General features: G+C 40.0%; 2 protein-coding genes across 2 annotated transcripts; both read left to right on the top strand.

Annotated features, from left to right (window-relative positions):
- The first annotated feature begins 914 nt into the window (after positions 1-914).
- Positions 915-11539, top strand: LOC132257270 (nose resistant to fluoxetine protein 6-like). The gene is made up of 14 exons (XM_059754109.1): positions 915-932; positions 4452-4860; positions 5800-6038; positions 6203-6399; positions 7094-7366; positions 7458-7613; positions 7686-7805; positions 8682-8792; positions 8901-9035; positions 9090-9185; positions 9793-9922; positions 10714-10888; positions 10946-11088; positions 11207-11539. The coding sequence occupies exons 1-14, from the start codon at positions 915-917 to the stop codon at positions 11336-11338; spliced, it is 2334 nt and encodes a 777-aa protein (XP_059610092.1). The 3' UTR covers positions 11339-11539.
- A 3710-nt stretch (positions 11540-15249) lies between these two features.
- LOC132257205 (O-acyltransferase like protein-like) lies at positions 15250-17662 on the top strand. The gene is made up of 7 exons (XM_059754015.1): positions 15250-15483; positions 16172-16402; positions 16565-16623; positions 16714-16885; positions 16957-17089; positions 17151-17468; positions 17533-17662. Exons 1-7 carry the CDS (start codon positions 15269-15271, stop codon positions 17647-17649), a joined length of 1245 nt encoding a protein of 414 aa, XP_059609998.1. The 5' UTR covers positions 15250-15268; the 3' UTR covers positions 17650-17662.
- Positions 17663-27935: the final 10273 nt, after the last annotated feature.

The following is a 27935-nucleotide window of genomic DNA, read 5'->3' on the forward strand; positions in this document are numbered from 1 at the left end:
GGGCTTGACACACTACTTAACAGCCCCCAAGTTGAGAGAAAGGGGTGTGAGAGTCAAGTGTTATTTAAATATTCCTCCATACTCATATTTTGCTTGGGAATATTATGCATGCGAAGGGGGCAATTTGCATTGTCTTTGAGCTTCCAAAGTTTCGCTCTTCCCTTTCATGCGGAAGTCTCCTTTGCGTGTCTGTTTTTCCTCATTTCCCCCCAACTGACATACATAATTTCCCAATGGATGAAAAATGATTCTATATAGCGTCAGTTTGAGATGAGACGCGCGGCGTGAAAATTGACTTGGCAAATGATAAAATTGCATATTTTCAATCTCTTGTGGTTTCATTGCCTCTGAAGCGCACAAAATGTGGCAAATCCCGGGACTTCATAGCGAGTAAATGATCTGCATTTTTCATCAGTCAAATTGAAAATTGACGGGGGAAAGAAAAACCCTCATTCATTAATATGCGCATCTGCCATGTAAAGGAGAAAACATCTCAATGCACAGAACTTTTAATTGGGGGCGGGAGGGGATTGGGAAAGAGCATGGAAAATGAAATGGAAACGATCCATTGAGGCTCTCTAAAGATTTCCACCCCCATAAAAGTGATATTCGTGTGATTTTATTTCCCTTCTTTGCTCACATGCGGAAAAAAGCATTGAATTTAGTGCCGACTGATCGTAAAAGTCAGCAATTTCGCTGTGGAAAAAGGAGTGTCTCATCAAAATTCCATCAATGGTTTGATAATTTACGCAAATTGGACCGAAAGTTCCCCGACGACGGAGATTCTCTGAATAGAAACACCCTCGTCAAGAGTTTATCAGCTGTAAATTTCGCTGTGTCCACTCATATTCGATGGACGATTGCGCTTTACGACGCTCCTTATCAGTCACACTGTGAGACGTGAATTAGCCAAAATGAGCCCAACTACGCAGGTAATTTTGGGCTGATCGCTGTGCTTCAATCATCTGGGGATGACCCAGATCCCAGATAAGGGGTTTCACTGCAAGGATGCTAATTGAAATACCTGTTGAGCGTGACAAAGTGCTGACGATTGTGTGTCCATGGCGAAAACATTGCGAAGTGCAGTAAAATTCAACAGCACGACCTCGATTGTGACATTTTGTAAATTGATAATGGAGACAAATGGCTCTCTTGCCAAACACTTTAATGATCCTCTTAACAATAATGCAATAGATCTTGAATAATTGAATGCAAAGTGCTCATCATTAGAGACAATAAATCCACAGGTAATCTCTTCGGTGTCCCAATGAGTATTCATCGGAGAGATTCACACTGTATTTTGCCATCTAATCTATTGTTGATTTCCTCAACAATTCCTCACAAACTCTGTGACTGTTGTGCGTCACGCGGACGACCAATTGATCTGCTGTGAAGAATGGACAGATGACATGCAAACATCCAGCTAAACAGTGTGAGAAACACATTACAGCCATTTTTATTATGTGTGAAAATTATACGAAAGGAGGAGATATTCCAGCTGAAGTCTTCACAGAACATTCAACAGTTGAACTCAAGCACTTGTCGAGAATGTTTGAGGTTTTCATACGTTATTTCTGCATGAATTTGCTAATTTTTCCCCATTTAATCTTTGTCACATGATTAAGATCATGACTTGGTCGTGAGACAAGGCACGCAGCGCCACGAAATTTCGGTCTTTTCGACTCAAAAAACTGTTCCAAAATGCTATTTTGAGGTCATAATGGAACTGAAAGGTGCTGAAATGTTAATTTTTCTGAAACATTTTGACTCAAACTGCTCAATTTGACTAGAAAAGCAAACTGTCACGCTGTTCTACACCACTTCTGACCATAATATCTCCCCCTTGACTGTGTAACAATATCAAATAATCACTAAGTGGGTGTGAAATTCCTTTGACGCGTGAAAATATGAGATTATTTTACCGAAAATAGCAAAAGCAGCGTGACACGGATCGATTTAATTGCAAATGCACACAAATCAATACTCAAGTCCTCGGCGATTGTTGTGATTCTCGCGATGTTGAATCGCTGTGGCTCATCTTTCGCGCTGTTTGATGGATGTTTGCCTCTATGACGTGCCATGTGAGGTGTTTAATTAGCGTACGAGACTGCAAAAGACCCACTCCAAGCCATACGATATTGTGGAAAATTCGACAGTTGACTAGAAGCATTTGGAGGAGATAAAAGCTCTCTATATTCACTCAGACACAAAGTTGAACTTTTCCATCGACTGTGCTTAAACTCATTCCATCCCTCATCATTAGTATTCATAGTGAATTTTATTAAGTTTCCCTGTGTGAGCATTTTATCCTCTATCGCTTGTTTTATTGGGTGAAAACACAAAGAGTCAGGAAAAGTGTGGATGATGAAAATAGTTTTCTGTGTCTGCCGAAGAGAACATCACACTTTTCCCACCCCACAAAGCCCACCTGCTTAACTTTTGGCACACAGTGTGGTGAAACAATCAAACCAGAAGGGGTGCCACAAATTGTTTCCAACCAACATTAATTACTATTGATTCTGTTGCTGGTTTTTTTTCACCCATTGTGCGCGCGCGATTGCTCCAAGTGGATTCGCTGAATGTGTTTGCGGAAGAAGACAAGCAAAAATCTCATTTTGGAGTGAGTTTTCACACTGGAGAACTTCACCTTCAATCGACAGTGGATAAATCAATCAAAGCGTCTTAGCATTATTCAGTGCAATTTGCTGAGAGAAAGAGAGAAGGAGTTTGTGCAGTAATTCAAGGTAAAAGTCTGCGCCACAAATCAAAGCCCGCGCAATCCTTCTTCGACTGTTTCTGCTCATCAAGCACAAAAACCCAAGAGATATTCTCTCGGTCTGTTGACACAATTATAGCTGAGGGAGAATTATGGCAATTGGTACAATTTGTGTCCACAATTGCGGATGGATTTCTTAATAATCTCCCCCCCACTTAGTGAAGTGCGCGCTGTCTTGGGAGATTTTAGCCAAAAATTAGCAACTTCAGTGCGGCGTATCGAGAAAAACACAGCGCACAATTTGTCTCGAGATTGTGAGACAACGCTGGGACACTGCGGATTAGCACTTGTCGGTTAAGAGGGATAAATAAGGTGCTCTTTCTCATGCTGAAGGACATAAAAATCCACGAAATGTGATTCTCAACGGAAAAATACCTGCAAATTAATTTACTAGGCACACTTTTGGCATTTCATGTTGTTTTTTTTTTGAACATGAAATAATGCATAAATTCCGCAATATTTCACACTTTATTTCACAAGACAGCCTGAGAAATTTGCAATCTTAACTATTTTGTTTTGTCACTCATTCACTTTCGAATGATCAAACTTCTCATGTGATATTTGTACAGAATCACACAGTGCAAATATAGATCGTTAGTATGTTAATACTGGGAAAAATTATTAAAAATGACGGTGTTTATTTTTGCGAGAACACATGAGATTTGCCGATGTTTTTATGGTGGGTTTTCCCGCAATTTTGTGCGCCACAAAAGTCGCTTGAAATGCATCCCAAAAATTTGTGATAACGAACACTAATTCTTGCACACTTTTCATGCGTCTCCTCGAGAATTTCACTTTCCATGAAGAATAATATTTGATTAAGGTGATTACACTGAGAGATGACACTATTTAGCGGCTTCTTTTGATGCTTATTTCGTCTCATATGGAGAGAGTTGTATTTTTCCAATGACGTGCTTGAGAAGAAAAGCTTCAACAGTTCTCCAGCAAAAAGGAAGGAATTTCGAAATTATAATTAGAAATGACAACTCATATTTTGAAATACAAACAAATGAGTCAATTAGCAAAATTATCAACTATAAATTTCGTGCATTTATAATGACTATTGATCCTGTTATGGCGTAATTCTAAATAATTAACAGGTTTTAACGAAGCATCGAAGTGTGATAAACAGAAAATACGCATTTGGTGCATTTTTCTTGGCGATTTTAGACCACTAACTTTGTGAATATTTCATAATTATTTTTATTATGTCAATTAAAATTTAAAAATTTGAATTATCATGGAAATTTTTGCATTATTTTCTGATTATTTAATTAAAATTATAATATTTGATTTTTTCACCCAATATTGACGCTAGATGGCAGCAGTTTTAACTCTAAAGGCATAAAGAAGTTCCGATTTTATTTCCTAGAGACAAATTTGACCGGGAATTACTGGTTCACAAATTATTTAAAGGCGTTTATTAATTAAATATTCAGAATATATTCAGAAGACATTGAATTAAAAAAATCTGGAATTCTTTTTGCAAAATAGTAAAGTAATAGTCAATCAATTGGAGATCAACTGCGTTTAGTTCCGCACCAGAGAGATGTGAATAATTGCATTGGTTGGAACCTGAGGTTGTGTCATAGGCTATCTGGCTGCTCTGTGGAATTCTCAGCATTAATTCTCCGTTCAATTTCCTCACACCACTCTGTGGCTTGACTATTGGCAGGCGGTGTGCCGAGGACCTGTTGAAGGTGAACGAGTCGCTGCTGCAGCGGAGGAATTCGGATTTGGTCCTCAGACAGGAGCATCTGGAAGAGAGTGCAATTTGGCAATTGGCAGTGAGATGCATCGCACTGATTTGTGGTCCTGGATCCTTATCGTCGTGGGAGCGTGGAGCTCCAGCGCCACGGCGATCGATGGGAATTGCTCAAAGTGCCAGGAAATGTACGGCATCGATTCGCATTCGTTCAACGGCCACCCACGCCCGCCCATGGAGGCGGAGTACCTTGGCAGGATATCGATGATGCACGGCGTTATCGGCGTGTCCCGTGAAGTGGCGGTGAATAATAGATGCCAGAGCGAGTTGGCAGCAATTGGCGATGCACTGAGACGCAGGGAAATCTGGGCGCTGAAAGGTGAATTTCGCAAAAACCCGAGCACAGAAACATTCCCGATTCACTTCACAATTCAATTCAATTGAAATTTGACGCTGTGTGTTGACTATAACGACCATTTGGTACATCCATTCAGCAGCAATACTCTCTCTGGGTCTTGTTCAAATTAACACATTTCATGTCAACACGATATAGGAAAATTTACACGCTTTGTTTTCTATTCGAATCATCCGAATTGATATTTAAATCGAATTACCATTCAACTGAACTTTTCGCTTGCTTGACATTTTCACGCAGACACAGAGTCGCGTTGCAAAAGCTTTCAAAGCTCTCATTCACGAAACAAGGGGAAGATAATATGGGAAGAAAAAGCTGTATATATTTATTTCTAGGTTATGTGACACTTTAAAGTGTAAAGAAACATCTAAAAACTGAAGTTTATGCACTGAAAAGTCAAAAATAACCTCAAACTTTCATTTTCTAGCTGCGATTTTGTGTTTGAAAGATCTAAATTGAAGATCCAAACGGAAAACTTCAGTTTTAAAATTGTCAGTTAGATTTTGGTTAAATTATGGTTAGATTTCGATTAGTTTTCAGTTGTTTGTCAGGGAGAGAAAATCATTATAACCATAGTTTAACACTGATTCCTGGCGAACTCTTGCGGAGTGTTAGAGATTTTCCATATGAATTATCTCCCCCTTTTTCGCAGCTTTTTTGGTAGTTTTTTTTCACAGAAGTTGAGCAATATAGTATAACACTGGCTTGTAAATTGGCTGTTGAATGAAAGTGACAAAATATTTTAATTGATTTAATAGTTCTAATTCGATGACAAAAGCCATTCATCAATCTCGTGAATCATCTGGACACATTGATGGATTGTTGTGTGTGACTTTTGCGAAACGATGTGCTAATTGGGGGTGTTTGCGCGACTTTCCATAACGGATTTCTCTCGTTCTGCAGTGCTTGATGGCTCTGCGAGCTTCACACCTGGCTTCACGCTCGGCAACAGTCACTGGCTGGGCTTCAGGGGAGCTTGCGAGGCCGCCCAGAACACTCTGGGGGTGACATTCGATGAGCGCTACAGTCGCTCCATGGACACTCATCTCTTCACCTCAACGGCACCCTTTGACGTTGATTACCGGGTGGTTTACGCCACCCACGCGTCGCCGCTGCAGTTCGAGATGAAATTCCTGGCCGAGGTGAGACATTGTCTGTGGAATTGGACGTTTTCCTGGGCGGAAACACTTGAACTCCTTGTGGGAAAAAGTGTGTCTCCGTCTTTCCGAAATGCATTTGCATTCATATGAAATCCGAAAGTCGAGTCGGGCGAGAGAGTAAAAAGTGTGTGGAAAAATCATTTCAGAAAATTCTTCACATTGGCTTATGTGTTCCGACATCGTGTACAGATGCAGACATCTGGAACATGACGCAATTGTACTTGGACGAAGGGATATTTCAATATCAGGACATTTTTCACATCGACAATGTTCGGGTGGTGCAAGTGAAGAGTCTGAGGGTGGGAAATGGATTTCACCAGAAGACCAGTGTCAAGCTCCTTTGGTAAGGAAAATTTATGTACTTTTCACTGTAATTTTCATGCGACGGAAGGAATCGCTGGGCGCTTTGTCCACGAATCACGATGCACTTTTGGCTGTGGGGTTAAAGTGCATCACAGCGTGAAATTTGTCATATGAGAATTTTGCTGATTTTCGCATTGTTAAAATTGTGGAAAATGGCTTTAACACTGGAGTGACTAAATCAAATAAAAAATATACAATTATTTTGCATAATTTATTGATACACACAACAATAGAGAAATCACCAGGATGTGAATAATATTTTAACTATGAAGCGAATTATAAATTAAAATTTGCTGAACTAGATTATCGTTTGTGGCTGTGACGCTTGAAAGAAAATAATATTTTGTGGACAATAATGCGATAAATCATGCCGAAATTATACAATATACATATTGAGTGATAATAAATATTTTCAATTCAATTTCGCTCATAGAATATTGTAAAATTTTCCACCGATAATTGATGAGAGCAAAATTTATAGCTATTTATCCACTTAACCACCCATTTGTTAAATGCTCTTGTTCACCTCTGATGGACAATGTTTTATGCAAATTATTTAGTTTTAATTTGTGACGCACTGACAATTAATTGATTTTTCAATGTGCACAATTTCATAGAAATTTAATGATGTCTTTCGTTGACTATTTATTTGGCCAAAAATCGCCATGGTTCAGCGGTTTGGTGGTCTTCACGTGCTTGATGACGTTTCTGTCGTGGCGCGGCGACAAAATGGACCAGAAGGACAACAACAATGGTCATCAGGATGGGAATGAGCAGCATCTGGAGGGCAATGCAGCCGCGAACAATGCAGCAAATTCGATGATTCAGAAGTCGGAAATTGCACTCTATCAAAGGATTGTGAATTGCTTCTCCCTCGATGAGAATGTCCGTGAACTTGTGAGCACAAAAGCACCCGCCAATTCCATTTCCGTGATCAACGGCATCAGGTTCGGTGTCCATTGTCCGCTTCCCGTGGGCACAGATATCATATCTAATCAGAGCTCCTTCCCTCATTCAGCCCCATTCTTCCCCTTTCAGATCAATTGTGTGCTTCTGGATTCTCTGCTTCCACATGTACTGGTTTCAGCACTTCACCGTCAGCAACACAGCAACATTGTTCGCCACCGGAGAGCGGTCCTACTTCTTGTTCATCAGCAATGCACCCCTGCTCGTGGATGTGTTCTTCACCATCAGGTATGGAAAATGAATTTTCTGCTGGCGGTGGAAATAAATCTCTGTCTTTCTCTGTTTGCACGAAATTCGCAGTGGATTCTTGCACTCCTACAATTTTCTGCGCGACACGAGAAAGCTCGAGGAGGTGAAGAGGAACAACTTGTACACAAATGCTAAATTATTCGGCAAGATGCTCCTCAATCGCTATCTAAGGTATGAAGAATCTACAATATCAACAAATCACTCAATTGCATTTATTATTCATACTTCACGAACTAATCTTGAGCGAATTTTTGTGTTTGAATAGAAAACATGCTAATTTCTTTCCGAGTTTTATTGGATTTTTTCGTGAATAATTTCCCTCTTGAAGCTATTTAAGGATGCATTCTCATCTCTTTTCAATCTCAACGCAAATCGCGCTGAAATTCCGTCGAAATTCGTGATTTTAATCGCAGCTGGGTCTTGAGACAAGACACGTGGCGTCGAGAAATGTCAGTTTTTTCGACTCCAGGGTATTAAAATCGCTGTTATTTACATGGAAACCACGATTGTGATGAGTAAAGTCGCCATTTAAAATGTTGTTTCGTGTATGAAAGTCTAAACTAAGCCTCTGTTGGGACTGAATTGTGGCTATAAACCACCTAAATCTCCTCTTGGCTTAGCGCCTGAAGCACACTTAATTAGAAATCACCCAGGGAAATCAAGCACCGGAAGCCAAAGTGTGGCTTTCATGAATTGCAGTCCAGCGAGAGAGAGTGAGGAATGCTTTTTTGTTGAAAGTTTTCCTCTCAGTTTGATGTGGCGTCAGTGGGAAAGGAAAAGCGAAAAATAAGCACTTTTGCAAAGCACTAATCAACAATTCCGGAAAGTTCATTAAAAGTCCAAACATGTCGGCTATTTACATTTTATCAAACACAGTTCGTAATGGGTTTTTGTTCGCAATTGATCTATGGAAATTTAAGGGGGGAAAAATCGTTCATTTGTGTTGTCACTCAATTACAAATACGCTTTGGATGTGGATATTGGCGGCTTTGAGTGTGAATTAGTTAATTTTGAATAAAAACACCGGAAAATTCTTCATCTTTTCAGACTCTCACCGCTCTTCTTTGTCGTGTGCCTGTTTGGCGAAGTCATCACAGCATATCTGATGGATGTTTCGCAATTTTGGATTCACGAGCGCTACGATTTGACTTGCCAGAGGTTTATTTTGTCACCAATTCACCGTGTTTATCACACTTGAAACTTGAAGCAATTTTCCCAGTGACCAATAAATTACCCTTTCACCCTCTCTCTCTCTCAACCCCTCAGATATTGGTGGCGAAACGTGCTCTACATCCACAATCTCTTCGATAAGGACGAACTGTGCATGAACTGGGGTTGGTCAATTGCATGCGAAATGCAGTACTCGGTCATCTTCACCGTTCTCCTATTTATCTATGCCAAGTGAGTGAAATTTGCAATCTCCGGAAGAAGGTCATTCCAATGCTCTCGCCGTAGGAATCCTCAGCTGTGCAAGAAGATCTTCCTCGGCTTCACCACTGGCGTCTTTGTCGTGTCTCTGATCAGCCACTGGCGGAATCGCTTTCAGTGCTCGTGAGTAACTTCTCTTGGTCACCCAATCACGTCCTAACCAAGGGGCTAATAATGTGCCCTAAATCTGTACACCATTTCCAGACACTTTCACAGCTTCTGTGCAGAATTTTTAACACTTGAGACACTTCTGAACGACATTTAAGACATTTTCCATCGCTTTTTAGACATTTTCAAGAGGTTTATCAAATTGTGAGGTTATGAATATAACCTTAAAATACTTATTAGACTAATTTTAATCCTTTGAAACCTCCAAATCTGTAAATATCGAGAATATCACAATATTTATAATAGATAATGAGGCTGAATTTGCCACTTTTAGGCTTAAACCGCGGATTTAACTCAGTAAAGAGATATTCTTTTGAGGTTATGTTTGACATTTAGGCTTATTCTCAACCAAAAAGGACTTATTTTCAAGACAAATGCTAAATTTTGTTAAGAAAAAGCGAAATATTCCCATTTTAAACACAGATTTCATAATTTTGAAGGTTATTTAATACAGAATTTGCTGAAACAGAAGCTTTCGCAATGAAAATATTCTAGATATTACACAACTTCAGGTCATAATATCTGCCCCTTTCTTCTAACCCATCTTTGGTCACTCTTGCAGCTTCGACGTGATTTACAACACCGGCAATGAACTGTACATGGCGCCCTGGAATCGAATTCATCCCTATATTGCGGGCATATTTGCTGGCTGGTATCTCATTTCCCGCAGTGGAAAAGTCAATATAAGCCCGGTAAGTGGCGGTTGCACGTGGAAAAGTGTTATTACCTTTGAGTGTGTCACATTCAATGGACGCTCCAAGTGTGCATTTCGCATCAGGAGAGAGATATTGAAGTGGCGTGCGGAGGTGTTGGGATTACATAGTAAATGGGAAAAGTAATATTGATGCACATTGATGATGGTGGGTGAAAACTCAATACTTGTGCTTATAGTTCAAGTGATTGAGACTTGGAATGAGATTACACTACAATTGACCTATTTTGAGAGTCGTTTTGGATGAAAAATTCCGTCAAATGTTTAAAGAAAAATTGCTCTCGCAATAATTTCACTCCTGACGCGAGTTTTTCCGCGATTCTCGCAAACATAACCTCTAAATTGTCTCAGAATTTGTCAGACATTTTATAGCAAATCACGCCATTTTAAATTGCATTTCTAGAGTTGAAATTTTTGCCTGTTCAGGCAGAGAATTTCGGTTAAATGTGTGCCTGAATTGTCTGGAAATTTCCGGAAAATTCCTGTCGTTTCATGATAATTCTTTGCCATTTAATTTAATAAGACTATAAACTTTCAATTCTCTGTCTTCTGACAATTTTGCAATACAGAAATGAATTGAAGAACTTTATTTGAGAGTGTAAAAAACCATTAAAACTGATAGAATAGTCAAAAGAATGTGTTTTTCGCAATAAAAACAACCAATTGCTCAGCAAAATGAGTTCAATTTCGCGCCAGAATTCATAGCGCCTGAATTTTTCCATAAAATATGACAATTTAGTGTGATCGCAATGATTTGTCCTTTTTCCACAGAGAAGAGTGAAGCTCCTGAAGGGAGTTTCGGTGTTCTTCTTCCTCCTTAGCATTCACTCTACGATCGTTCGGACAGTTCCTTATCAACACGCCGCCGTTCTGCTGACTGTCGGTCGCTTTGCCTTCGGATTTTCCGTCGTCTGGCTGATTTTGTGCAGTATTTGTGGCTTTGGCGGTGAGTTCTTGTTCAATTTCACTCGCGAATGCATTGTAAAAAGGTGTTAAAACACAGGTTGGTTCACCGACATGTTGAGTGCGAAGCTCTTTGTGCACATCAACAAGCTGTCGTATGGCGTTTACCTGCTCAATCCACTGATCATCTCCACCATTCACGGCCTCCGCGATGGCAGCAGTCACTTCTCACCTGTGATCAGCGTAAGTTCGCGTCGCCGGAATCACTGCAACACATTCAGCGATGCTGAGGAATTTTCCCACAGTGCTTTTCTCAAACACCTGTGCGGCTTTTTATCGCGTGTCTCTCTCTTTTTTACAGTGGGTCATGACAATCGGAATGATGATCATCGTGTATTGCGTGTCTTTCGTCTTCACACTCTTCTTCGAGATTCCCTATCACAAGCTGGCGACGCTGATGCTGCGGAGCAGCACAAAGTCCAAATCAGCATAGATATTAGATGCAAAATTAACCTAATTTATAATGAATAAATGTACCACACTTTTGTACAATCACGAGATGCGATGTGGGTGACAAATGGCGCGGTGGCGAGGCTGGGAAGGTCGTTGAAAGTAAATTTGCCGAGATGGATGTTGAATGGCTTGTTGAGTGTCTTCAGTGTCGTCAATTTGGGAGCGATGATATGAGCAAATAAAGCCAATGTGTGAAATAAATCCACATGTTTGCCTTTCATTTAATCCCAGCCGTCACCAAAACACTCTTCATTGTCCAGCACAAGAAGTTGTTAATTGCACTTTTCACGACACTTTTGCCACGAAAGTTGGCTGCACAAGACGAAGAATTATTCGTTGGGTCAGCATTTGGACCAAAATAAGCGAGATATTTTATGTGTGATGCACGTGCTTTTAAATTGCAGAAACGTGCGGGTGAAAAGTGAGATAATTGTATAGAATCATATTATCAAATCGATGATTTATTTTTATTCATGTGCGCTGATGACTAATTATGGATCTTTTTTTTTGCTCTCAATCTCTCTTAAGGTTTTCGGGAAATAATGGCTGAGGCAATATTTGTGTGTCGATGCTCTTGAAGCAAGTGATAAACAGAGGAAACCTCTCAATAACTTCGGTTCAACGTCATCTGTTTATACTTGATTTGCGGTGATTGTTGAAGCAAAAGCATGAGAAATGCAAATTATACGTATGAAAATAAATTTCATTCCCATTAAATCATATAAACCAAGACAATTTTCTCTGAATCTTTCTGAACCGGAATTACATAAGATGATTAATGATTGGAATACTATAGAAGAATCGAATAAAATTAAGAGTCTCTCAGTGAATATCGAAGATCTTCGTCATTCGGCGGCACGACACACGCAATTACGTGTCAGATTTCTCGCAAAAACACGCACTTGAGAATTCGGCTCTTGCTGACAATCACCTTCCATGTGAGTTCCAATAAATCAGTGTTGTGCCTTCACAAGGTAAAAAATACCTTTCAACATGTTGTACGAAAATAATGTGTAACAATGTTAAAATTCTAATGACATTTGAGCTTGTCAGAATTGAAAGAAAGCTGAAAAATTGTCGTTTTGGACATCATGATCATGATTTTCATTGTCCATGGATGCAAAGATGATCTCTGAAGCGATGTTTGGATAGGAATTGTCCATCGAAGAATATCCTGCGGGAGTCTATGAAGTTTCTGCATGTCTGAAGCACTTGTCCGACGTCAGAAAAGACAAGAAATGAAGAAATCGGCAGGAAAATCTTAGAACTTGACGATGTCTTAAATCTTTAACAATTTCATTTGAAGATGACTTACAAGATTATGCCTACAATTAGTAGATTTTCGCGAGTTTTCACAGATTTTTATACCTTTTTATGGCATTGTGTGTAAAGAAAAACACATTTTACCATGTAAAGAATTATGTTAAAGTAAAAATGTAAAAAATTCACTCAACGCTGCTCATAATGAACCCAAGCAAAAAAGAATTTCAACCATCATAACTCGGATTCTATGACTTTGACAGAAAAGTATGACGATAATTTGAAAACGACTCAAGATAGATTATCGAAAGACTTAAGAAATAAATCGTCACGAAATAAAATGAATTAAAAAATGAGAACGAGATTTAATTTTTTGTGCATTTACAGACAGAACGGGTTTCTTTTAGTTCAATGATCCTCTTTTTTTCATCATAATTCGCCTCCCTGTGATCATTTATGCTGATCTTGCGAGATTTGATTTTTTTAGGCATAATCGCAGTGATGTAAAATTCCATTGTGTGTCTTTTAAACATTCCTTCTTGGAAGTGAAACTGAAATAAGCTTTAGAATTCAATAAATAAGCTATATAATGAAATTAACTTTTTCAAGCATTTTCACATCAAATTGCCAATTGATCTTTAACCTCGGGGAGTTTCCAGAAAATCTGTGAAAATTCTTATGGCACATTTCAATACTCATCACTTGAGCTCTCTCAAGATGATTATGTGCGTCACATTGCGATAGAGTGTTTTTAACTTCTACTTCCAGTACAATTGAGGCACAGTCTTCGCTTGGCTACCGTCGGATTTGGTCTTCTCGGGCGGATCTTAAGATGCTGCTTGTCGCAGTGTCGATTTTTCTGTGCTCAGTGACACTTATTAATTGTGCAGGAGTGCCATCAGAGTTCAGGACTAGAGCAGTTAGTGAGGAGCGAAGGGACAATCTAATCCACTCCTCCATTCTCTATGGGATTCTCAATGCAACGCTCGAGGGTGGACAGGAAGTGGGCGGTGGCTCGTGTGGGAAGCAGCTTTGGGCGCTGCTCGAGGGCGTGAATGCTGAGGAATTGTGGGCCTTGAAAGGTGAGCTGATGATCCCATTGAATCCACAAATGATGGGCGATGTGAATTAATTTGCCTACACTTTCCGCCCAAGAGGGCGGCCAATAATTCCTCGGCGATTGGCCACACAGAAACGCACTCCAGAGAGTCATTTTTTGAATAATTCAGCAACATTGTTTTCCACTGGGGCCAAACTTCCTCGTGAAAGTGTTCTTTGGCCCAAAAAGCTCTCCAGCGCCTCTTGACTTTGCCTCGAGAGTTCTTCATGAATAAATATTGGAGCTGCGAGAGAAGATTTCTCAGCACTCCAACACTCCTCTCTCTCGAGAGAGAGAAATATCTGGAAGTCAATGGATTGTGTTTGGCCCACTTTTGCAGCGCTGGACGCATCAGCTGCCACTCCCGAGGCTTACATCTGGGGCAGCAACTTCTGGCTGGGCTCCAGGCAGGAGTGCAACTCAATCTCCCACCCAATCGATCTCACCCTCACCGATGCCCCCGCCACAGAGGCTCTGGTCTACGCACAGCCACCCTTTCCCCTGGACTACCGCGTGGCTCACCTCAACATCAGCACTGCGCTGCAGATTGACGCCAAGTTCATTGTCAAGGTGAGCTGTTAAAGGGCAGCGAATGGGGAAATTTCAATAATATTCACACCTTCTCGCAAAGTGCTTAAATTGCACATTTTTACGCAATGTTTGACGTGGAAAGTGAATGCAAATAATGCGTAATTGTGAAATGGGTTTAGAAAACAGGTGAATAAGTGCTGAGACAGAAATAATGTGTTCTCGAGAGTTGTAGGCTGTGAAGTGACATTTCAAAGAAAGCAAAAAGAAAAGTATCAAATTAACACACTAATAACAAAGGCTTTTCCTAGTGCAACAAAGAAATATTCAAAATAATAATCATTTATGGAGTGATTCTCACTAAAACTAAGAAATGTTACTCTTCAAAGTATTTTTCATAAGCCTTATACAGTTTTTTTTTGTTAAATTACCTTGACTAAAATTTTATGTAATAAAAAGCGTCAATTGAGCTTTTATTACGCATATAATGTCTTCGCAACATCATCGAAATTATGGTTTTATTTTCCTATTTGAGTCTATTTTTGTTGCTTTTGATCACTAATTAAGCTCTTGCCTTTCAATGAGGATCAGAGGAATTTCACACTAATCTGTCAATTCCTTGATCAATTCCCTTCAGCCTTTGCTGCATTTGGGTCTGTGCGTGCCTGAATCTTGTGGCAATTCTGACATATTCAGGGCAGTGAAGTTGTACAGCGAGGCCAAGGCGGTCAACGCCTTCGCCACCTTTCACATCCATCCGAGGGTCCTTGACGTGAAGAAGCCAGCGATATCGTGGACTTTTCTGCTGCGACCGGAATTGATTGCTCTCGCGTAAGCCAAGAAAGTGTCCAGAGGATTACCAGCGGGGTTAATGAATCACTCCCTTGCAGCATTTCCTTCGCTGCAATCATGACCGTGATGCTAATTCAGGGATTATCCGCCACTTCTCAGTCTGATTGCAATGGGAATGAGAAGAAAAGCTCAGCGCATCTCCTCCTCGAGTGCTTCTCTTTGAGACAGAACATGAGCTACATTTTCCGGACATCGACGCCAAACTCCATCTCCGCCATCGCCGGAGTGCGATCCGTTGTCTGTCTGTGGATTGTCTTGTTTCACATCTTGTATTACGGACTGCACTACAGCGAGTCAGCATCGCTCTTCCTGGCCAACTCCCAGGGATTGCTGTACCAAGTGATTTGGTCAGCTGTGATTTATGTGGATGTGTTCTTCGCCCTGAGGTACGGCCAAGGGGGAGATAGTTTGCCTCAAATCTCTACATCACTGCCAAATGAGCATGTAAAACTCCCTAATTCTCAGGTTAAAATTAAGCTCTTGAGTTTCCATTCAATATTTCCCTACGCATTCACTCAAAACACCTATTTTCTCTATCGTCTCTTCAACATAACCTAAAAAATAACATTAAGAAATACTTAAAAACACCAATTATAAAGTATATAGAACATAATTAGCAATGAATTTGCCGATTTCACGTCTAAAATCGTTTATAAAGTTCTAAAACCCCGCGTTTTCCAAATCCGAAATGCTATTTTTGAGGTTATGTTGAATCTTAGCACAGTTTTTAGTGTTCCACAGTCTTTGCAAGCGTTTCATTTAGCCAATAACCAAAAATACTTTCGAATTAAGCATAAAAATGCTCTAAAACATTTTTTTTTAAATTAAATCTAACTTAGATTATTAACATAACCTAGAAAATTTTCCGGAACAACTTGATTTATGTAACAATCAAGAGAAATTCAAAGAATTACGCTAATTAACTGCTCATGAAATGCATATTTGTAGTGTTTGAACACTTCTACTAGTCTGTACATCACTTCTGACCACATTATCTCCCCCTTGGATATAACCTAATGCATTGTGATCACATTAATTGCTCCGACATTCCGAATCTCCGCCCATCTTCAACAGTGCTTTTCTGCTGGTGTACAATTTCTTGGGCAACATTGAGCTGCAGAATGAGATTCAGGGCAGCAACTTGGGGGCAAATGTGGTGCTTTTTGGCAAGCATGTGCTTCATCGATACGTCCGCCTGACTCCTGCACTCCTCGCCACGATCCTGCAGACGGAGACTGTCAATCAGTTCATGCAGACATACTCGAGCTTCCACATTAGCGAAACCCGAGACTTCCAGTGCGAAAGGTATGACCGCAATTATTCTAATTTGATTGCCAAGTTACGCGGTTCTGCGAGGAAACTTACGAGCTTTTTTTTCTTCATTTTTCTATCTGCACACATGCGGCGATGGGGGTGGTAAAAAAAAAAAACTCCTCAACTTTCCGCCTGCACTGGAAAATCCCTCAGCTCGTGGTGGTACAATTTGCTCTACATACAGAACTTCCTGGACATGAATATGATATGTGGTGAGTTGAGATGGGAATTCATGTGGAATTGTCAAGCGTCATCTTTCTTATCTCTCTCCCTCGCCCCCGCCCGACATTTGCAATTCATAGGAGGTTGGACGTGGTATTTGGCATGTGATTTCCAATATTTCATCGTCTTCCTGTTGCTCCTCTTTATCTTCGTGAAGTCGAAAGCCCTTGGGAAATTGCTATTCGCAATTGTGGGAGCAATTTTCATTCCGCTCACCTTCTACACGCTCTTCACCAACGACTTCACAGTTCGGTGAGACATGCAATCTCTCTCTCTCTCTGGCGCTCGCATCCAATTAAAAGTCTCACCGATTTTCCCATTAGCTTTGACGCCATCTTCAGGACACTCAACATCGTGTACGCCAAGTTCTGGTGTCGCATGAATCCCTACATTGCGGGCGCCTTTGCTGGCTATCTCATGCGGAGGATCGTGAAGGACGACATTAAAATCAAGAGGGTGTGAAATGACTTCCAAATATCCTCTAATTTCATCGCCAATTAATGGATCTGTTTGACAGATTTTCGCGGTTTTCGCGTGGGGCTGCATGGGAATGCTGCTGCTCGGCTCGCTCGGCGTCTCCTACTGGCGGGATTTGCCCAGCTGGGCGTATGCAATCATCCTGGCGGGCGGACGAGTGGCCATTGGCATTGGCACCGGTGTGGCCATCGTCCTTTGTCACCTCGGCCATGGCGGTTGGATTAACACCATTTTCAGCCACGGCGCTTTCCAGCACACCCAGAAATTGACCTACACCGCGTATCTGCTGAATCCGCTCGTGATATTCTTCCTCGCCGGCGTGAAGGAGAAAGGAGTTCAAGTGGATATCGCTGAGCAGGTTTGAAATTGACCGAAAAATCCTCCAAAGTCGCAATTTACTGACAATCTGTTGCACTTTGCAGGCAATATTCTTCTTGGCTGTAACTATAATCACATATATCTTGGCAGTGATAAATACTCTGCTATTCGAGAGACCTTTTCAACGCCTTTCAGACGCTTTCATCATGAAGAGAAGATAATAAATTGTCAAAATGAGAGTATGTTTTCCATTGTTTTATTATCCACTATATAAATGCGCTGAAATGTCCCTAAAAGCACACCAAAAGCAAAAGCTTAATGGACTTTGGAAGAGCTCCAAATTTTCTCTTATCTGTCCAATTGCATCATGCTGCAAAATTTTTTTTCTGTTCCTCTATTCATATTAATTCAGTCTTAAATTCAGTTACATATTCTACACACCAAGAAATGAGTTTCCGAAGCTTTCGATCGTTGTAACTTTAAGTTTTCGAACTGTCTTGACGTAATTTCAAGTATTTCCAGAGAAATTATGTAAAAAATTGTTAGAAAAGATTTGTTTCGAATCTAAAAACAAATAAAATTTCTTTTTCGCTAAATAAAACTGAAATTTAATACATTTTCTCGTAAAACTAAGATGATTTCAGCATGAAAACATATTAAGAACAAATTATTATTATTTTTATTCTTAATTTTTTTACCTTATAGTAAAACTTTTTAACTTGTTTTTATTTTCAAATATTCTTGATTTTAGTATTCTCGATATAACAAAGGTCTTGTAGAAAATCAAAAAAGGTTAAATTTTAGATCGAGAAATTGGAAAAAAATAATTTTAGTATCTTCGGCATATTTTCAAGCTCAAGACTTAATTTCGGTTGTTACTTTATAGTCAAATAATCTCGATTTTATTCTTGATTCAGTGAAAAATTCCGTTTATAAGAATTTTTAGTCCGTTTTTCTCTCAGTGCAATTCTGTATCCAAACATGGTAATTTGTTTGAATAAATTTCCGTGCAATGGTTTTCAACACTATGGCTAATATGTAGCATATGAAATTCATGGCGTGATTATTCTGGAAACTGAAAAACAATTATATCAAAACTGCAAGAGTAATCATTGTGTCGATGTTTCATTTCCATTTCTCTGGAATTGTTGCCGCCTTCGGCGAGAAAAGTAATGACAAAAAGTTGAATTTGTATTTGCGATATTGAATTCCATTCAGCCATAATGGATTCACCCCAAAATTTGAATACCCACCTTTTGTAGCGAGATAATTGAGTGGTTGTGATCCAGCATTTGGCATGTTATTGATTGTGTGAATAGCATTAACAAGGTGTTTATCACAAATTGGCTCTGCTGGCTGTTTACAGTCGTGATTTATGTCCGTCTCGTGATGGGTGATAATGGAGTCACGTTTGCAGCCTCTTCTGCATCTGGCAGTCATTAAAGTAATGACGATGGAGAACGTCTGGCCCTTGCCATGTGCACCCCAAAGTTACCATCAGGAGGTCATTGTCGACCTTTGCCATCGGGCATTGATTGCTCTCTCTCTCGCATGTAAAATACCCAGGAGATCAAGAAGGGATTTCCAGTGTTAATTAATATCCAGTCGAAGTTGCGGTTAAATCGATGGTTAAGAGGCTAAATCATGGCTTATCCGGCACATGCTCAATCAGATTGAAAGACGAACGAAGAGTTGCAATCTCACTTTCAGCTCTTCTCCGGAGAAGAGTAATAAATTCTCCAGCCACCAGCGAAAATATGCGCGATATATTTATTTGACTGGAAGTCACTGTGGAAAATTAAGTATGACAAGGCGGGAGGGGGGAAGAAAGCTAATCAATTAAAACTTTGGTGGAACTTTTCCATTTCTCTTTTATTTGTTTTCACTCAAACCCTCTCACTTCCTCACCCACTTCTCTCCCCGTGAAATTTAGCATTCTATCCATTGAACACCATTGTTCCGACTGTCGACAATTTTATTTGTTGTGACTTTCTCTGCAGAGCGCCTCCCCAACACCCCCTCCCCATCGCCAGTTTGTAGACTTTTGGGAGGGTGAATTTTTCTGAGATTTTGAGTTTACCAATGAATTGTGAGTGAAATTTCCAATACGGCCCAAGATAAAATCTCTGAGAGAAAATAATGTAACTCAATTCTTGGTTAGTTTCTTGGGCTCTTCTTTGTTTCTTCCCAGAGATTTTTTGGCCTTTTTTCATGCCACACAAACAGAATAATCTATGGGAAAGTTGAACACGGATTTGCATAAATAAGGCGAATGGAGAAGTTGAAGAAAGAATTTGCCAGAATTTGCCCTATTTTAAGCTGATGTCAGTGAAATTCCCATCAAATTTATTGGCAATTGCGCCAAGGAGTGGAGAAAAAGTTTTGAAATTATTCAAAGGTTTAGCAATTTAATTGATACACCATCTATATATGTGTCATCACCACCAAGTCACGTTCACCCCGTTCACCCCCAGGGAAAAAAAAATGGGGAGGAATCTTGACCAGAATTGCTGGGGTGCAGAATCGCCAAGCGCCCTAATTTACGGGGTGGCCATTAGAAATGTATGAAATCACTTTTTCTCGCTCTTCATCCCTTCGCTTCGGGGCGCGAGAGCATAAAACATCCCACTGGAGGATGCCGACGTGTAAAAAAGCACCACGTCGAACGCTTATTTTCGAGACATAAATCAGTAAGTTTGACACAATTCCCCATCAAAACTGTCCGATCCATTATATATTGGCTTTAGGGGTAGTTAGCTTAAATCAAGGGCACACCTCTCTCGCATCCTTTATCGCGGGGTCGTTTTAAGCTCAAATATTCTCGCGCTTAATACCTCTAATAACTCCCCTCAATTCAGGGCCCTTTGAATAATTTATTTCATTAAAACATCTCACTTAAACTATCGTGGAAATTCCACAAGTCGCGTGGTGTGTTTTCCATGATTTATTGCGCGTAATTAATTCCATTAAAAACTAATGGGATGTCTGCTATTTAGCAATCATATCCTGACTGTTGGCAATTAGCAGCAATTCTCCGAAGATTATTCAATGCCGGAGCGGATTTCGATGCGCTGCAGCTGGCGAAATTCACATGTTGCGAATCTGCTGACGAGATGGAAATGTGTGGAAAATGGCAGCCGCCTTGAGGGTGACTCGTCAATTGAAAGCCCTGCAGGTGAACATTGACGGCCAAGAGGCACATTCGATGGCCGAGGGTTGGAAAATGGGCCACTCTAAGAGCTGGAGGGCCGATAAAAAGTTGAATGAATCCTCAGCGTCGCACGGCGTTCGGCAATTCACAAAATGGGGTGTTAAGGGATTTTCCGACTGCGGGGGATGACTGTTGTGCGTAAAATTCACATGCCATATCTGCTGTGCCCGTTTTTTTTTCCACCCTCAGCAGCGCTGGTAGAGAAGTTTGGCCAAATTTAGATGTGTGGCTCTCATTTCCATAACTTTCCATGTATATTTTTGCATATATTTCAAGTAAATATCTATTATTAAATAAACCCCGCCCGCTGGTATTAACTCCACGGCGAATATGTCTAACATATCGCCTGGCGTGGGAGACAATTGAGAAAAATGTGAACATACATGAAGCATTCATTGTAAATAATGGCAATAATGATCGGCACCATGCCAACAAAGGCTGATTTTTTACCACAACTTCTTTGCTTTCTATTGCTCCCATTTTACGCACTAACTTGTAGGGGAAGAGAAGGCTTCTCAGGGAAGCAAAACTCAGAACTTTTCATAGCTTAAACATAGAAATTATTGGAAAAACATTACATATTCCTGGGTTATGTAGATCACTAGATTTCAAGTACAAACTGTGTTAATTACGCTAAGATTGATCATAACCTCTAAAATATTGTTTCAGGATAAAAAATTGTCTATTTTAAAAGCTCTTTGACAGATTTTCTCTTCTGAAATAGCAAATTTCAGTTCATTGCCGATTAGTTTTGGCTCTAAAAGATTCCAAATAAGCTTCTTTCAAGGGTTCTTTAAAATATTTCAAGGTATTTTTTAGGTTATGTTCCAAAATATACTGTTTTTCTATCAGTTTTTAGGGTTGGAGACTCCTAAATTTGAGGTTAAGTTACTTTAGGCGGTTAAAAAGTAAGGAAAATGGAAGTTTAAAGCACTGCTAAAGTTCAGAAAGTGCCAGGAAATTTCTTAGGACAAACACTCTTGGCGAATAGCCCCGCTTCACCCTATCTTTTTGCCGATATGACGACGCCTCGGGAAAAATGACTCTTTTTCTGTCGCCAGCGTCATTCAATCTTCTTTGATAAAAATGTCAAATGATGCTCATCAAATATGCCATAAAGGCTTAAATGAATTTATGTGCTTGTGCATATTTCAGAACACTTTCTGCACAACACAGAGTGTAATGCTTCTGTCAGGGGAAATATTCCTCCTAACATAATTGCTTTTTGGCCTCTCTTGCTCCGGACTTTTCTCTGTGCTGATCTTCTCAGCTATGCAAAGTTTTCCCGCAGGTCGACTCGTGGGGATTTTCCCATTCGTCCAAAATTCTTTGCATATTCTCATCGCATGACCTCTGTTTCCCGCGACCTTCTCTCTGTGTCGGCTCTGAGAGAACGCAGAGATTTTTCACGTTATATTTATATTGAATTTCTTCCCCGCAGTATTTAGTGCAGTAAATTTTCACCCCCCCCAGAATTCCATCGCGGGCCAAAAGTTGCAGGGAAAGTTTGCGGCGTGGCGCACAAGAACGTGAGAAGTTCAATTGAAAGGCAGAGAAAAGTTAAGTCAGTATATCATGATTTTGCTCTATTCACCCCCAAAATCCCCCAAGTAACGTGTCAGCGGGACGTGTTTGTGCTTCTCTCGTGTCTTGGAAATCACGGTGATGCGTCAAACAGACGTTTCTTATATTTAAAAAGTTTTCACACTTTTCTCTCTCTCACTCTCTCTCTCTCTCTCTGTCTTGCCTTTCAATAACTTCTGTACATTCCATTATTTCGCTACAGATTCGCAGCATTCTTGCGACGTGTTTGCGCCTGGGCGGAAAGTTTCCCGTTGATGCCCAGTCACACGGGTAATATCATGAAGACAGTGCAAATTTCATTAGAAAAGCTACATCCGTTGAGCGTCTTCTGAGACAGGTACCATATACAAGTTTGAGAACTTTTCCTAATGCAACATTTCAATACTGCCGCACGTCATTTGGCGGAGACTTTCAAGGTGTATTGAAGGCAACTTTGGCCAAAACTATATGTGCAAGACGGACGTGATTTTCCTGGTGGGGAAACTTTTCTGCGCACCCACGAATTATAGAAAAGCCTCTCACACATGTGTCAATTGATAGAGCAACTGATTTGCCATGACGAGCACTTTCAGGCCTTCGAGCTTTTATCTCTCTTGCCCACGCTTTTAAATTGATTGATAGAAGCAACCGCGAAGGCGGCGGAAAAGACTCTCACTGAATACTATTTGATTTCATTAGACAGTCGATCGAAGAGTGTTTTGATGATTAATGTGCCAAAAGCTCCAATGAATTTTTATGTGGAATAAAGAATTGGCGGGAAATTATCGAGTCATCGCATAGTTTCCGCTCGTGGTTATTATCTAAAACAAAGGGGGAGATTATATGGGCAAAAGTGATGTTCAGATTTGTAAAAGTATTTAAGAAGTGAAAGTGTTGGAATTTATGCAATATTTGGTTCACAGCTTTGATTTTCTGTTGATTATTTAACTAATTAGAAATTAATTTTTATCCAATCGCAATTTTGACGTATTTTTCTAGGTTATGTGACTGATTTATGACTAAAAAAACATCTTAAAGTAGAAATTCTTCTTGTAAATCATAAAATATTGCTTGAAAACGTGAATTTTAAAGTTGTTAGTTAGATTTGAGTTAGTTTTCGGTCAAATTTTGGTCAGATTCCAGTTATTATTTGATTTTAGTCTTGTTTTAAGCAATCCATGATGTCTTAAGTCCTGAGAAGTGGTAAGGATTTCCCATACAAATCAGATCTGATGAACAGAGTTTAGCCTGTTATCTCTCCCTTGATCTAAAATAGTCAAATGCAGCTTCTTTGGCACAAATTTGCATCTCAATCCCAGTGCAGCGATGCAAATTGCGTGGGTGGCGAAATGATGCAGAAAGTGTGAGTCTAATTGAAGTTATTTATGCATGTGGTGTGGAGTTTTTCCCCATAATCACCCATCTCACATTACATTGCCATGTGAAACAGTCCAATTTGCGTGACACTCCGTGTGTGGGTATTTTGTGGGCGGAATGGGTGGACGAGTGTCCATCTTTCCGTGTCATATTCGTGCTCTTTTGCAGTGTGCAAAAGGGGGATACAGTGTCCCATATCACATGCACAAGTGACTCCACAATCAGCACTAATTCACCAAACATTTGGGGGCATCCCTTTTGGCCAGTGTGACAAACTGTGTGTGTGTGTTTCCTGTTTCTCATGCATTTCATTGAGCACAATCTAAAATGACAGATAATTGCAGGCGAGAAACTTTCAGCTGTGATTTATATTCCAGCTCACTTAATGAGTTTCAACTGAAAATGAATTGTAACTGTTGAATATGAGTGTGTGTGTGTTGGAAAAGGGGCGAGAAAACGAAATAATCACTTAAACTACTCCAGAACATCTCGTCTGTCATTAATCTCTTCACTCGCCACTGCTCCCGATTATTGCAATTGAGGAAAAGGCGTTTCTCGCAAAACTTTCGTGGAAATTCACTGAAAATCTCCACCAAGTGTGGAGGAGGAGGAGTAAATTAATTTTAGAAGCTTAAGAAGATAATGATCAATTGAAATTGATTTTCGTGTCATTTATTGTTCAGATGCATTCTGGCATTTTCTCGTTATTCCCTTTCACCCCTCAATCATTCTGAGAGGGGTTGGAAATTTCAATTTGCCGTTATAAACTAGGAAATATACACTGTCAATTAAAAGTCTTTGTCACATTTCCAACAATTGAATCGATTACCAGCCACGAGGGCTTTTTCCTCAATCGCCTCCAATATTATCCCCAAAGCACAATTTTCTCTCTCTCTCTCTCTCTCTCTCTCTTTCAAAATCATATTCTATAAATGATTGTATTTATTTCTGGTCGTTTTCCATCATCATCCATGCCATTTCTTCTTGCAAACTCACCCTCTTCCCTTTTACTCCAAAAATTTCCCCACGCCAGCATTTCATATAGAAATTCCACACTGTAAAACTTTTCCTTCTGCAAGAAAGTTCTTTTTTTTTCCCCCTTCTCAGCCTCTCACACCCGCCGAGATGGAAAGCTTCTGGGAGAGAAGATCGTGAGTTGAAACGGAAAATTTCCATTCTATTTAGCAAAATGTCGATTAATACCAATTTCTCAGTCGATACTGCGCACTTTGCCACCCTCCTTGTTTATTTACTTCATCAATACGCTCAAATCAATAAATAAATTTTTCATGTTTTGCCCTCCATTCGCTGGCAAAAATCCAACTCATGCCATTTAATTGTTCAAACAGGCTTTCCAGGGAGTTTTTGGGCATATATATAGTGTCTACCGCTTTGCCGAAAGCTCAAGGAAGCCGATGCAATTTAATATATACTTCCCTTAGAGATTGTTTTTCATTAGGGATATGAAATTCAATACGTGATGAGCAATTGTAACGAATTGTGCAGTTTAAAGTGGGATTTATGACTGTCAGAAGCAATTTGAACAATTTCTTACACCATATTTGTTGAGAAAATCATCCAATTTGTGCATTTTCCTCGAAAAGCTCTCATCCAACAGTGACAGAAATGTATGAATTGAAATCTCAGGCTATGAGAATTTGCGACAAATGATATATTTAATTTATAATGAAATAACTTGTGGTGCTTGTGGCTGCGTTATGAAATTTATATGTTTACTTTTGCAAAAGCGTAGTGAGTTTTTTGACAGGAACAATACGCAACAAAAGCATAAACAATCATGGAAGCTAACAAAGTGCCTAAAATTTCTAGAATGAAAAAATATATATATTCTGAGTCATGTGAAAAAAGCAGAAACAATGCATTTGTCGATTTTAATCGTGGATTTTTTGCATTTTTATGATGTTTGTGTTGAATGAAGCAGCACTTTGGCAAGTGTCTTTGCCTCCATCTTCGGCTCCTTCACAAGCCTGTCCGACACACCTAATTTAACACCACTTCCCACTGTCTTCTCATCCAGTTGTGTGTCAGTGTACCTGAATAAACAGGATAAACTTTGGTTCAACATCCATTTCAGCCCCTCATGCATAAAACAAACATTCAAAGTGGAGTTTCTCGAAAAGTTTCTGCAAAACCCGTCCTGAAAAATTATATGAATATTTTTTATCACTAATCTATTGAGATAGAAGCACTTGGGGAAGCAACTTTGACTTGCTCGCCGGGAGTTTTGGGCGGAGGCGCAAACAAAGACGCGACAGGAGGGAAATTTTATGCGTTTCTCCGTCGGCCAGAGAAAGCCCGCCTTCGCGCGGAGGACATGATAAGGAGATAATGATTTATATGAGGGGGGGGGTGTAAGGGGTGAGGCGCATGTGAGGTATTTCGATTGTCACAATATTTCATTTCGCTCCAAGGAACGCCTGAGTGACGGTCTTCTGCGGCGGGGTGGCAAAATGAGCGGCAGCCTTCAATTGTGCCGCCTTAAAGCTCTCTCCACCAGTGCACGAGAGCTTTAATGTCGCCTCTCATCACTTCCGTCACATTTCCTGCAATTCTTCCTTCGCAATTTTTACCCGTCATTTGTTTTTGGCACAATCTAATCGAATTATTGTCGTAAATTACCCACACCGTCGAGCGAGAGAGCTTTCACTGTGAGCTTTCCCGTGGGTGGCGAATGGAAGACGCAAATTGCGGCGACGAGTCTAATCCGGGTCCCTTTGCGGCGCTCCTTTTGCCATATTTTCAACGTGGGAAAAAGTGATGTGACATCTGTCTGCCGGAGAAGTGATTTCGTCTCAATTGAAGCATGAGAAATGCTCCTTCGAGACGCGCTCTCAAGGAATGGACACCTCTGGCAAAAAATAGGACCTCCTCCACCCCCCGCGGCCGCCATCCACCCCGCTGTTGATCGGCAAACAAGCGTTGATATGGTAAATTGAACACGACCAAGCATGATGACATTGGAAAATGCTCGTCAGAGATAATTAATTTTCCTCATTAAAAGATTACAAGGGACAATTCGATGAAATTTCAAAATTGACAAAGAGATACTAAACAGAAATTCTCGCATTTCATTTCAATTAAATTTTTTTCCTCCCCTACAATTTCATTTATTTCCACGTCTTTGTGTTCACACCCTTCCTCAGACTGACTACCCCGCAGTTAATGGAAAACTCGCCACAGAGTGAGAATTCAATGCTCACCAACAGTTTACATTTTCAATATCGGAAGCGATTCGGTTTTTTTATTCGACCTTTTCTAGCATTAGTAGTGAGATTTTCCCTCATAATACAATGTAGAGTTTTGTGTTGAGGATTTTGAAAAAGTTTTATTGCGCTTCAATGCGTTCGTGGAATCTGGCTTAAGAGCATCGCAGGAAATATTTTTGTGACTCATCATTGAAATGTGCAAATCAAGGGGGAGAAAAGGATGTTTAAAATCTTTACAACATCCAAAAAATATGTGTTTTTTTCATTATTGACGAGAAATTCACTAGAAATTCTGAGGTTTTGAACTAAAAGCGAGGTTTTAAAACAAGTTTTCCTCCAAATGCAGCGTTTTCATGGCAATAATTCTACCAATATTGATCTAAACATCCTGAAATCTAACTAAAAAAATTATAAATAAAGTTTCGAGGCTTCTCCCGTTATTAATCTTCAACCAGAACATTTAAATGGCAAAAATATGTGAAATTAATATATTATGACTTGATATATCTTCCCCTTGATGCAAAGCACATATTTGTTCTTATTTCCCAATTAAAGTGAAAAACTTCATTTGCAGAATTGGATTCATAGGTTGAGTAATAAAGCATGGAATACATATAATGAAAGTTTCTTATTTGAACACATTGCAGAGGCAGTGAGTGGAATGAATGAGATATTTAAGTCCTGTCTTCATCATTTCAATAAAAATGAGCTTTCACCCCCTCGACTGGATGCTCGAGGGCCACGAGAAGCGACTAATATTGCACGATGGGGTGAGTTGAGAGCGTAAGCAAAAGGAAACTTTGATCCTGTGCTCACCTTTTTCCCCCGTTCCGCCGCGTTGCACATTGAAACTCGGAGGAGATTTCCCGACATTCTGGGAATCATGTCGAAATCCGCAAAAATGGAATTTCTGCGATGCGACCACCAGAATTGGGCTTTTTCCCAGCCAACACGTGCTGAATGAGGTGGGAAAATTAACACAGTGAGAGAGAGAGAGATATGGCTCCAAGGACCCACATCACACGACCTCATGGGTGAATTAATTGCTTTTCCAAGTGACTGATTTATTAGGAAATATTGCATGGAATCCACTCCATTCTCTGTGGCTTTTTGCTCGCACAATTGGTCC

The sequence above is a fragment of the Phlebotomus argentipes genome, unplaced genomic scaffold (assembly GCF_947086385.1).
Source record: "Phlebotomus argentipes unplaced genomic scaffold, Phlebotomus argentipes genome assembly contig_42, whole genome shotgun sequence".
NCBI lineage: Eukaryota > Metazoa > Arthropoda > Insecta > Diptera > Psychodidae > Phlebotomus > Phlebotomus argentipes.

What these genes read in the sequence shown, in the direction of transcription:
- LOC132257270 (XM_059754109.1), top strand. An exon ending in GATGTGTTCTTCACCATCAG is followed by an intron (nt 7,614 to 7,685) that starts GTATGGAAAATG and finishes CGAAATTCGCAG; the next exon opens with TGGATTCTTGCACTCCTACA. An exon ending in ACTTCTCACCTGTGATCAGC is followed by an intron (nt 11,089 to 11,206) that starts GTAAGTTCGCGT and finishes TCTTTTTTACAG; the next exon opens with TGGGTCATGACAATCGGAAT.
- LOC132257205 (XM_059754015.1), top strand. Translation starts at nt 15,269, where the DNA reads ATGAGCTACATTTTCCGGACATCGACGCCAAACTCCATCTCCGCCATC. An exon ending in GATGTGTTCTTCGCCCTGAG is followed by an intron (nt 15,484 to 16,171) that starts GTACGGCCAAGG and finishes CATCTTCAACAG; the next exon opens with TGCTTTTCTGCTGGTGTACA. An exon ending in AAGTGGATATCGCTGAGCAG is followed by an intron (nt 17,469 to 17,532) that starts GTTTGAAATTGA and finishes TGCACTTTGCAG; the next exon opens with GCAATATTCTTCTTGGCTGT.